The 13,099-nt window shown below is 39.5% G+C and overlaps 1 protein-coding gene across 1 annotated transcript in view; it reads left to right on the top strand.

The window, feature by feature from the left end:
• The window catches only part of CDH2 (cadherin 2), a 400,644-nt gene that overhangs the window by 48,537 nt on the left and 339,008 nt on the right, over nt 1-13,099 (top strand). Inside the window, exon 2 of the mRNA XM_077270394.1 lies at nt 5,226-5,337. Coding sequence (XP_077126509.1) covers nt 5,226-5,337 — 112 coding nt within the window. The remainder of the gene's footprint in view (nt 1-5,225; nt 5,338-13,099) is intronic.

Here is a 13,099-nt window from a genome sequence, read left to right as displayed (position 1 = left end):
AGTGGATCCTCAGCGATTAGTCATTTTTTGTCCTTCCATCAAAGTGACAAATAACTGATTTCCTTTCTTTACCCAACATGCGTTTCAAGGACTTCATTTTGTGACCGGAAGCTCCACTGATTCCTACAGACATAGCAATAGGAAATACCTGCTATTGCTCTGCCACGACCTTCCATCTCAGTTTCTGCAGTTCTGCTGTAGCCATGACTTGTAGGTTGTGCTTCTCTCTTTTTTTTATGAACAAGCTTCAGCTGTCATGAAGGATTCAATAGGAAGGAGAAGGGATGAGAGAAGCCAGAGAATTGATAGAACTGCATTCTTGTAGTCTGACAATGGAAACCGGACTGACGCTACCCCCATTAAAGCAAACCGGTCTTCAGGCATTTTGCCGTTTTCATTGGTGCACAGTCTGTATGGTCAGATCGGCCGAATTAACTGTTTTTTTTTGTAGGAACATCACTAAATAAAATCATCAACATAACACATTACTTTTAGCTTCAATGAGTGGTCTACTGCTTTGACATTAATGACTTTTCCTTAGGGTTCTTGTAAATGACGGTATCACTTGGATGAGTGCTAATTGTCGTTTTGAATAGTTATTCTATGGGTCTGTACACATGTCCAAAAATTTGATTTGCCTCTGAGAATTGTATTGGTCACTTGTCCATTCAACTCTATTGGTCCATGGAAGAAATCAGACTTCACTCACATAACATCCAAGTGCGGTCTGATTTTCACGGACTGACTTTGTAGAGAAGGTGAAGCAACTATGCAGATCACACTCTGATCAAACTCTGAATAACAACACTCTGAAGTCTGATCATTGTGTGATTTGCATAATTGGACTAATTTCCTTGGTTGTTGAAAAACAGTCGTCTGCCCCTGCCCTTAGGATAGGTCATCAGTATTAGCCCAATGGGGATCCAACCCTCGGCACCTCCAATGATCAGCTTTTACCCGCTCTGGTGGTGGCACTGCTCCATACTCTGTTTAATGACTGTGGACGTGAATAAATTACTCAGGAGCAACCACTAAACAGTGTAAGGAGCCACGTGGCTCTTACCTGTGTGCACCATTTACATCTGGCCGCCGGAGATAATAGCAGCTGATCGTGATGTCCACCAAACTATTGTCCACCAAACTAATAATGGTGGACAATACTTATGATAGATCATCAGTATCTTTATCAGAATCGGGGGCAACCACTTTAAAGGGGTCTGGTTGTAAGAAAAACAATTCAATGTAAATAATAAAACTCTTGTTCATTTCATGAAGTCTCTTTGAGTGAATCTGATGATCATGTATAGTATAGGTCTCAGCTCTGGTAAAATAGGATCCCACAATTATAAATAAGGGCCCTAATAGAGCACGTGGCCATGAGTTATTTTGTGAGTATTAGAACTGTTCATGTATTATATTATTTGTGGCAACTATGGAAATGGATGATTAATTGTAACATACCGGTATATGTTCATTTTTTCCAGCAAGATGCAGGGAATCTGCACCGATTCACATCCGTCCCAACATAGAGAACTTGAGGCCTCTACCGAGTGCACGGACTCGGTGCATTGTTGGTGCATTCAGGTCAACCAGTGGATTTATTACGCGTGCACCTTACACATTTTTTCTCTATTTATTGCTTTTTCCATTTGTTAAGTTTTATTTGTTCGTGTTTCATACATCATTGATTTTGGTTCTCACCTCATTTTTTCTCTGCCATATGTTACAATCTGTGTAAGCTTACTGATAAAAAATATGTCATCTGATGTAAAACCCAGAGCTTTGGTATATAAATATTGACCTGAAATATTAAGGATGTTGTGTTGCTCTGCAAGGGTGGCCACAGTCATTTGTGTTGCTCTGCAAGGGTGGTCACAGTCATCTCTGCCAATTCGAGAATAATGGTGGCCTCCCAAGGTAGATATAAAAGAGTAGTAAGTCAGTAATTAGTGATGTCTTGTGGAATATTATTAAAATGTCTTCATTTTCGTCTGAACAAAATTAATAGCATTTTTTCTCATTCATTTTTAAGATTTTTTTTTTACCATAGGTAACCCCCTTCCCAACCTTCAATTTTCAGTTTTTTCGCTTTAATTTTTTCTTCCCCTTCTTCAGAGAGCTAATATTTTTTTTTATTTTTCCATGGACATAGCCATATGAGGGCTTTCTTTTTACAGAGCAAGTTTTTCTTTTTAATGACATCATCCATTTTATCATATCATGGAAATCATGAAAAAAATTCCAAGTGCTTCAAAATTGTGAAAAAAGCACAATACCACCATATTTTTTGTTGTTCTGTTTTTATAGTGGCAATATGATTCTCCAGGTCAGTACAGTTATGATGATACCAAACACGCCTAGTTTTTTTTATTTTATTAAGTGGTGAAGAAAAAGTCAGAAATTCATAAAGTAAAAAAAAATGTTTTCATTTTGTCATTTTATGAGACCCATAACATTTTTAGTTTTTGGTTCATGGGGCTGTGTGAGGACTTGTTTTTTTGCACCCTGACCTGATGTTTTCATCGATTTTGTGGTTGATGCTTTGTCTACCTCTGGTATCATTAGCCGAAAAACCACAATTCTGGTGTTTACATTTTTTTCTTATATGTCACTGGTCGGGTTAATTAATATTATATTTTGATATACCGGACCTTTGCAGACGTGGAAATATCACATCCGTGAGTTTGTTTTTAAAGGGTGATTCAAGCTCTTGTAAAAAAAAATTTTTTTCATATTTTTAAAAACTTTTTTTTCTACTTTTTACTGTGTTTTGTAGTCTCTTTAGGGGACTTTAACCTGTGATTGATCGCTTGTACTTCTGTACCACAGTATTGCTGCACATAGCAAAATATAGCAAAAATCACAGTTGGCTTTCATAGGAGTACCGTCATGGCGGGGATGGGAGACTTCAGCAGACCCCCTGCTGTCAATGGCAGCCCATGGTGCACCATGATCGGGCGCCAATGGGTGGTTAGAACAGCGCACACCCTGGGCCACTTACTGAGCTGTTTGCTGCAGTTTTGATACAGTTATATCTGCTGCAGACCTCCACTTCTCTGAACGCTGTGCCCTGTGTAACCCACTGATTGGCAGCTTTCTGTGTGGATTGGCAGCTTTATGCCCATGCACAATCAGTGGTGAGGTCGGGGTTATTCAGAGCTCATGAATATGGGCAGCAGGTTAACTAGTCCTATAGTGATAATCTCCTGATGATAAAAAAATAATTTTACTAAAACTGCAGCAAACAGCCCTGTAATTGACACATCTCTGGAATCAGGGACTAGACGTATATTATGCAAGTTAGGTAGCAAAAATGTTGTGACAAATTCCCTTTAAAGCTTTTGGATCTTAGCTATACTGGGCCAATGAAAAGAGTTGCCAGGTGTGTAAAGCCTCGGCATGAGATTGGTAAAGTGAGTGTTCCTTCCTTGGTTATTTTAGACCAATATTGTCTCATTATAACCCACAACTTCTTACAGTATGACAGTGTGACTTGTAGTCATGTTGAGATCACTGTACGGCCACGTTCACACGGTCAGTATTTTACCTCAGTATGTGTAAGCCAAAACCAGGAGTGGGTGATAAATGCAGAAGTGGTGACGAGTTTCTATTATACTTTTCCTCTAATTGTCCCACTACTGATTTTGGCTTACACATACCCATGTAAACTACTGATCAAATGCTGAATGTGCGACCGTGGCCTATAGGGTATATAATCAGACAGCAGTTAGCATTATTAACTCACCGCATCACCTTTTTGTCCCTTTCACTCCTGTTTTATTTATGTGTTATACGGTTTTTACAAATTCCCGTTCAAAGGCATTCCTATAATTCCAGTGCACCCCTCAGTAAAAAGATTAAAACAAAAAAAAAAAAAGCCCAAAATAATGAGTAGTTAATCGAAATAGTCAAGGCTGGTGACATCTACTTAAAAAAAAAGAGCTGATCACATATACAGGAAACTCATAGGAAGTTTTTCTTTGGGGTCGCTGGACAGGTTCCAGTTCTTTGTTTGTCATGGTGGAAATTAACTGACAGTGTGCAGTGATTCTAGTCACTGTCAAAACAGACTTATCCCTGCGAGCTTCCTGCCTGGCCGGTCACTGGAAAGTTTCAGGCCCATCTCCTACATTCCTCCAGTGAGGAAAAGCAGGCAGGACCCTCTGGTCTTCTCCAGAAGTGAAGCTGTCCCTTCTCGGTCTCATCTCCCTGACAAATTGCCCGGGATTCTTTAAATATTCAGCATTTTGTTCCTCAATAATCAAGGACATAGTGATTTATTTGTTTCTATACATGAAATCTTCTCCAGTAAATTGCCGCTCTCGTGCTGTATGGGTGTCATCTACTGAATTACATTTTTATTGACTAAGCCTGCAGCTAGGTTTTCTATAGATTTTAAGCTCTTTTCGTGCCACTCGTAACCTTTTTCTGCTTTATTGTTTATCCAATGACAAAATAACCATTAAAAGCTTTTTGCTTTCTTAGCTGTTGTCAAAACCCCTATTCCAAGGCCAATCTTCTTTCTGATGTTTTCTTGTGTATGAGTGACAAAGGCAAAAGATTTCTGATTATTAACAACACAAAAGCACCCAAATTACTCTTTTTTTTCCCCTGCGCGGGAGAAACATTGTTGTCGATGCCCTCAAAAGAGTTAAATGCCATTTTGCTTCGAAATTCAATCGAAATGAGCTAAAGTGGTCAAATGTTAGACGTCGTCTACGAGCGGCTTCCAGATGACATTGGCTGCTGTAACAGGTTTCAGATAATTATCAGTTTTCCTTCTGTCTCTAGTTCATTACCTTTTTTCGAGAACGTTTTTAGGACCCTTGTCCAGATTCTCCGGCTCAGGTTTGACATTTTGAGCCTCGTTGTCTGAAAATACGTTTTGCCGCGGTGAAATGGTTTGTGCTAGCGATATCTCCGGTGGAAGAATGTTTTTGCTCTCCCTTATGATTCCACTTAAGGCTCAACAACGGCTAAGTTCAATTGTTAAAAGAAGCAAGATTGTTTCGAGTCTAGATCTCGCCAGACAAGTGGGATTTGTTTCTTCCATTTCAGTTATCACAAAGTTTAACCCTTTGCCCCTACGTATCTAATTGTAAACCTTTTAAAACCTAAACGAGTCGTTTAGACGAAGCCGGAGCGAAAAAAGGTTTTATGTCGAGCGAAATGTCTGCTGATAATGGCGCGAGTGTGTATAACAGACATATTCTGTTACATTTCAGGGACCAGCAGGGGCACTCGGGGGATCCAGATTATGCAAGACAGGATTTCTTGAGGATGTTTATCACGCAAGTGTGTACAGAAGCGTACGTGAAGGGCAGCCTCTCCTAAATGGTAAGGTCACCAAGAAGAATTATTTCTTTTTTTCTGGTTCTACATCTTGTTACATTACTGATTTGTCTTTGATGAAATGTTTTAGTCATTTACAAACACCTATTACTATATAGTCAGCGGTTATACATTGTGGGTGACTTAAAGTGTAGGTGTGAGCAAATTATTAGCACTTTACATATAACATGAATACTATGTACATATCTAACTGTTCTATTAATTGCATTTTATATAAGCATTCATTAGCATTAGGTTTGCCTACAAAAGACAACTAGTTACTAAATAATCTGTAAGGCAATCTGACAATAAGTGTTCAGTTTTCCTGCAGCTCCCCCACAGGAAAAATGAAGCATTACGCAGTTGTTATACACATGGATCAGAATCTTTGTAAATGAAGAAAGGACCAGTCCTCCACAGTGAGAGATGCGCTTTGTAGCTCTACTCTTGGAAAGAGATTAAAAAATTCCTAAATGCATATATAAAAATGAGATTAACCACCTATTTAGAATCGGCCACCATGCATCAAGTGATTGGTTGCCAGCAGTACACATGTAATTTGAGCTAACACGACAAATCACCAAATCATCATTTTGCTAGATATGAGTTGTCAGGTATTACATAAAACCTTGGCACTTTTAAAGGGAATTTGTCAGTAGTGTTTGCTCTGTAATCTGACAGAAGCATGATGTAGGGAAGGAGATCCTGATTCGATTGATGTGTCACTTAGTTTACTGGGTGCAGCAGCTGTGATAGAATCACAGATTTCTCTGGTGCAGATCTAGCAAAGCTCAAATGCTGAGCTGTGTATAAGCCCGCCCACATTACTGACTGACAGATTTTTGTGTACAATGTATGTTGACAGAAAGCAGCTAATTGGTGGTGGGGGCGGGGTTACACAGTACACTTGACTGGGAGGCACGAGACACGTAGTCCTCTGATTTTATTGAAGCAGCAAAACACAGTCCAGTAAGTGACACATCACTGGAATCAGGCTCTCAGCTCCTACATCATGCTGCTATTAGATTACATAGAAAATCAGCTGACAGATTCCCTTTGGAATTATTGGTTGAAATGGTCTAAAATAGGCAATTTTGGATAACTTTTATCGTTAGTCGTTTCTGCTTTAACATCAGCTGTAGGCAGAGCCTTAGTATGTGGCTCACCTCGTCTGCACATCTATCGGACCCTAAGCTGTCAAAGATTTTCCTACTTTCTCATTTATGATGATTTCAGAGGCTCAGTTGTTTCAGTCTTTTTCTAGTCATTCCACATGCTTTACACTTCAGCTCTCTTTGTTCAGGCTGACTACTGTGCACATTGAAATGCCACCTCCCAAACCCAGTGGATTATATAGAAGGACTATCCTCCACAGGCACAAAAAGGTCTGAACTGCTATTGTGTAAAAGATTTTCATGTAGTTGCTACATGCCTGATCTTTAATAGGGTTAGAGATCCTTGGACGAGTGGAAAATAAATATTTCAATCGTTTAAAACAAAAATGAATTCTGAAACAACCAAGGGAAGTGCACTAATTGTTCCATTTCCTCAGAATTTCAGAATTTCAGATAAGCAATTATATGTGCTGCAATAAATATAGTCGCATCCATGGTCCTTTCCCATTGTTTCTGGAATTTCTTGCAATAAAGAGAGTAAATGTGATTTTTGGTATTTTTACATACTATTTTCTTGTCATCACTATTTACTATCTTATTGTGTACATCTAGGTTGTCAGGACAGCTTAGCTGGGTAATTACTAATATTCTATTTCATTTTGCTTTTTTGCTTCAAAAAACAACAGTAGGTGGGATGTGAGCATGGAGAAAGTCTGTAGCATGTAAATAACGTATCATTTCCTACAAATAAATTAGAATGTGTAATCTCCTATTGCTATTGTAATCCATAGTGTATTTTACTTGTGCAAATCTACCGTTAAAATCCACAGAAATTCAATCTTGTGTGTATTTACAACCCGAATGGGTGAGGGCCCTCATACGCTATAGACTAAAGTCAGACGAAACAACCGATATCAATGGGGTTGTCAGACAGTCTAATGTGTATTCGGGGCGTTTAGCTTCTTCCTCGACACCTGATGTCAGGTCGGGGAAGAGAAGGATCTGGTCTGATGCATTTCCAACTGCTGCTCCTTTTGACCTCTGCTGAGCATAGTGTTCCTGCATAAGGTGGAGTCGGCAAAGATCGTTGTCAGCCAAACAGTTATATAATGTATATGGTATGGGGCCTTTAGACTAGAGATGAGTGAATATGTTCGGAATCGGTCGACGAATCTGAATTTGCCATATTCGTGCCATATTGGTATGCTATTTGTGACAAATTTATGTTTGATGATCGGTTCCGAACATATTCGTTCATTTCTACTTCCATTGACTCCAATGATGTTCGGCTGCTTTTGGCGAAAATTGCAAAAACAATTTCGCCTCCGATCATAATCGGGATCGAATTTTGAAAAATTTACCGAACTCTACTTAAGACCAAAGGGGTGAAATATGCTGTCGATTTGCTGCATTGGCAAATCCAAAGCAGAAATTTTGCAGATTTTGTAGCATATTTTAAAACACTCTGCAATGCAAAGGGTTAAATCCCCTGTAAAATTCTGTAGCAAAAATTGACCGTCTGCGGTTGTAACATTATTTATATTGGAATAGATTGAGATTTTATGAAATGTATTATTCAGAGGATTTTGCATGCTCTAAGTATTCAGTCTTTCCTTCGATTATTGCCATGGATCGGACACTTTGTACTCGTCCCATTATTTCTTATTCGGCATTCACACAGCCCGTCTGTGACCATTAAAAGCTTGCCGATAGGCTACAAGTAAGCTGATCGTGAGCTGAAGGGCGCTTGTTTTTGTACCCTGTTTAGAGAGGCCGATCGCACTTCCATGTGCACAGAACAGTCGTTAATAAGATGCGCGTAGGATGTCATTGTTCTTGGCAGCACATATCCAGTTACTGAGGACAGTGTGCTGCCGAGGACGATGATTTTTAAGCATTTTGTTTGTTCGTCGTTGGGTGATTGGCGGCCTTGCTCAGATCGTCTGGTAGTCAAAGGAACGGTCGTTCTCAATTATCAGCCAGCTCCATTAGTTTGGTCTTTCCATTTTTGAAACAACAGTCATTTTTAGCGGTTCAGTCCCCGAATTGATTATGCAAACACATATTACGGTTATTTTGTCTGTGAGATTGTCGCTGCTTAGTTAATTTAGATATGGTCGAGCTGATAAAACTGTTCGGTTTCCAGTGCTTTGAAGTAGATTACAAGGACCAATCTCTCTTCCTTTCGTTTCCTATCTTGCATATAAATCTTGCTAGATGGATTGAGAAGGTGCCAGAGGAATGGATTCTTGAAACAAAAAGCTATAGACTTGATTTACCTTGACTGTGTATAGCTATAGCTCACTGTAATGATATTTTCACATAGCATTTTGCATTTTTCAACTGTAATTGAAACTTAAATGTAGGAGGAAATGATGAACGGAGATGTTTTCTGAATTAAGGTACTCCGTTCCTCCACTGCTTTAATCGCTTAATGCATACATTTATAGAAGGTGATCTGTTTAGGAAAAGAAGCGAGTTTCAAATTAGACCGGATGTGTCAGGTTTTTAGAGAATTAAGGATAGATAATTCTATCCTAATGCAACAGTCTATCCTAATTTGGTTTTTCCTTTGTCCATATTAGTAGATGGAGCTCAGGTCTTTTTTGTCAATTACCAATTCTTTTTAATTAGGCAATAGCATGCAAGTGCACTTCTTTGTAATAAGCTCTATTAATGGCCCAGAAAAGCATTTTGTATCATGACCACAAGTGACATAGTGCTCGATTATAAGACTTGCATTAATGAAACTTAACTTTCATTTAAAGCGAGAAATGCAGAAATAAAAAAATAAAGAGGAAATAATTAAAGACAAAGGTATTGTGTTTGTAATATATGAAATAAAATAATTTAAGTATTTCATTGGAGTACAGCTGAATAGCTTTAAATGCATTAGACAGTGTTGGTTTCTTGTGTATTATGCGGGCTCAGGAGCTGAGCCTACATCATATCATGCAGATGCTGTCTGTTATACACATAACTAACAAATCACATTGCACTCTAAAGCGCTGTAGCACGCAAGCATGAGATATATGAAATTTGAATTGCATTACTGCTCTAGAAAATAGGAAAAAACTGAGAATACTTGGGCCATAAATTGGCCAATTCATGTATACCCAGCAGCCGCGATAAGGTGATTCTCTTTGATGGGACCTAACCTCATTAGGTTAGGTCCCGGCAGAGAGAATCGCCTTCTCGCGGCTACTGGGTATTCATCAATTGGCCAATTAATGCACTAAGTATTCTAGTTTTTTTCCCATTTTTTTTACAGTAATGTAATTCAAATTTCATCTATTTCATGTTTGCATGCTCTACCGCTACAGAGTGCTACTTTATTTGTCATGTATGGAGATGGCTACTTATAGTAAGCATCTGAACACATGTGATTTCTGTTTGGAAGTGACGGTCAGTCTTTTGTTGACTGTTATACAAAACTATCATCTGCCTTTAATAACAGCAAAATTATAAAAATCCTCCTCTCTTAGTTTAAAAAAAAAATAAAATATATCAAAATAAACATATTCGGTATTGCCGCGTCTGTAAAAGTCTGATCTATGAAAGTATAAAACTGAATAACGTGTATGGTTAAGGACATAAAGAGAAGAAAAATCTTTTTTGGTTGCAACAGCTCCAACAAAAAAATGCAACAAGAAGCAATCACAATGTTATGGTATGTAGCCCAAAATGGTATTAATAAAAACGGCATCTCGCCACGCAAAAAACAAGCGCTCACACAGCTCCGTCAATGTAAAGATGGCGACACAAATCACTGTTTTTAAAATAAATTTATAAGTTTGGTATCACCGCAATCACACAGAGACATGGAATTATATTTCTAGATTATTTTTATCTCTCGGTGAATGCCATAATAACAGAACAGAAAAACAATGGCAGAATTGTGTTTCAGATGTACAACTCATCCCACAATAAAAAAAAGCCCTCATATGGCTGTGTCAAGGGAGACATAATGTTATGGCTCTGGGGAAAGAGGGGAGGAAAAAAAGATTATTCTCCTTGTTCCTGAGACCATGGTAGTGGGCAGCTAGTCAGAGTTAGCTGCACTTGGCCTTTCTGCTGCCCCATGTAATATTACCTGTTGGGCATTTAAATGGAAAGCTTCAATGGGGTGTAAAGAACAGAAGCTGCTCTTAAAGATGGGTCTCAATTCTAAATGTGAAGGGCAGAGAGGGTTCCCCATTCTGCAATGTCAAACACGTGAGACAACTTTTTTTTAAAGGGAATCTATCAGCAAGTTTTTGCTACCTTATCTGATACAGGCGAAGAAATCCTGACTCCAGTGATGTATCACTTAGTTTACTGGGCGCGGTAGTTGTTACACAGTCAGAGTTCTTACATTTAGCAATGCAGCAGAGCTGAGAACACTAACCGTGCCCACACCAGGCTCTGTATATACATAGTCTATTGACACTGAGCTGCTTATCACAGGAGGGGGCGTGGTCAGATCAGGAGGCACATGCAGTGGCGTAACCTGAAGCTCGTGGGATCCAATGCAAAAGGTCGAACAGGGCCCACAATTATTGCCAATCTATAATAGCAAAAGTATTTTCATATGGGCCAAAATGACCAGTTTTGGCCCCCTAGTCCCCAGGGCCCTGGTGCGATTGCAATCCCTGCACCTACTATAGTTACACCCCTGGGCACACGCCAGCTAGTCACAGCAATGGTAATGGTCTAGTGATAAAACCTTCATTGTAAGTAAACAACAGCACCCATCTGATAAGGGACACATCGCTGAATTTTGTGTTTTAACCCCTACCTCATGCTGTCCTCAGATTACATAGCCAAAACCTGCCGATAGATTCCCTTTAAATGTCTAATTTTTGGAAGATATGTGTTTTAAAAGAATGCCATGGTATAAGAGATTGGGTGGTCTCTGTAAATCAGTGTCATATAATTATGTGCAGTAATATCATTATTCTTTAGAGGTGGTAAATCACCGGAAATAATGAACCCCACTCCAGGAATGGTCAGACACGTCTAGGAACACAAATATTCTGCTCATTTGTTAGAGCTGCAAGTCGCCTTTAATCCCATCCTGCCTCGCTGAATTGTCAGTAATCTTCATTGGTGCTTGGAAGCAGCGCTGCGCAGCAGATAACCAACTAATTAATTCATTTTTAAAATAGAATTGCCATCAGCAACTGTATTTAAATGAAGAAAGAATGTGCCGCCAAAACATACCTTCTATAAGTGTGCCGGCATTATATATCTGCACGAAGAACGGCCCTTCCATTCCCAGGAAAAATGGCTTTTCTCACACTACTTCTTAGATTTGCAGAATATTGAAAGAACTCATCAGTTTCCTCCTTCAGGGATATTTGATAGTTTAGCTCTGTATGGAAATTATAGCTCAGTATTTATGCCGAGAATATCAAAGACACTCACCTGTTGGGTTCTTTATAAAAGATAATCATCTACAAGTCTTTTATCACAAATTGGCTTTAGATTGACACCACTGGGAAGCTCCCGGAACGGTGCGTTATTACGGGTCTGCGGAGATTCTGGGGAAATTCACCACTCATCAGTGAGTAAAAATGTATCTGGTCATTAGGCAGTCCTCCACCTTACCAGTTATGAAGTATTCATATCAGCTTTGGCTTTTGTTTAGCCAGGGGCATGGACTGAGTGAGATAATGCTGGGTCTCAAGTTTGTACACAAGCCATTGTCACCCAAAAGCCCCACAAATAAAGAAGGAACGGTCCTGACGACGCTCCATCAGGATCTCATCCTTTACCATTTCACTGACATTACTGGTTACCTGTACCTTGGACAGAACAGAATAAATCACAAGAAATCTGGTTCCATAATCTGAATTAAATGGAATATGTCAGCAGGTTTGTTCTGTAATCTGAATGCAGAATTGTGTAGGGCAGGGGTGGGGAACCTCGGCTCCCCAGCTGTTATAAAACTACCACTCCCAGCATGCCCTAGCAACTTGCAGCAGTTGAGGCATGCTGGGAATTGTAGTTCTCCCACAGCTGGAGGGCCAAGGTTCCTGACCCCTGGTGTAGGGGCTAAAACCCTGATTATTTGTCACTTGCTGGGTTGTGTGTTGCTGTTTCTATAAATCAGTGTTTTATCAGCAGGAGATTATCACTAGAAGGCCATGTGTTTCTTGCCTTCTAGTCCCACCTTATCCTCACCACTGATTAGCAGATTTCTGCCAATGTACAGTGTACAGAGAAAGCTGCCAATCAGTGTTGTGGGCGGGGTAATACAGAGCTCAGCATTCTGAGCACTGCTAGACCTACAGTGAAGAAAACAATGATTGTATCAAAATGACAGTAATTGACATATCACTGGAATCAGGGTCTCAGCCCCTACATCATGTTGCTCTAAGACAGCTATAACATAGCAAAGCCCTGGTGACAGATTCCCTTTAAGAAAACTAAGGTTAGAATTGCTCATTTACTTCTTCTATACCCAGACATGTGAGTTGAACGTTTAGAATATATGGGGTAACAAAGCCAGAACCATGTAATACTTTCTGTATGCTTTGTTACGCAGAACAGGGGGTTTATTCTCTGGGAAAAAGAATGGAGAGCCTGTCTGTAACGTCAGCTACTTTTTAGGTTAGTTTTTCCTCTCCATAAACTATATGGATAGCCTGGCAGTTGAAGGACTGCAATGT

The sequence above is a fragment of the Ranitomeya variabilis genome, chromosome 6, assembly GCF_051348905.1.
Source record: "Ranitomeya variabilis isolate aRanVar5 chromosome 6, aRanVar5.hap1, whole genome shotgun sequence".
NCBI lineage: Eukaryota > Metazoa > Chordata > Amphibia > Anura > Dendrobatidae > Ranitomeya > Ranitomeya variabilis.
Note: the sequence above shows the minus strand (reverse complement) of the source record. Positions and strands in the feature narration are given on the sequence as shown.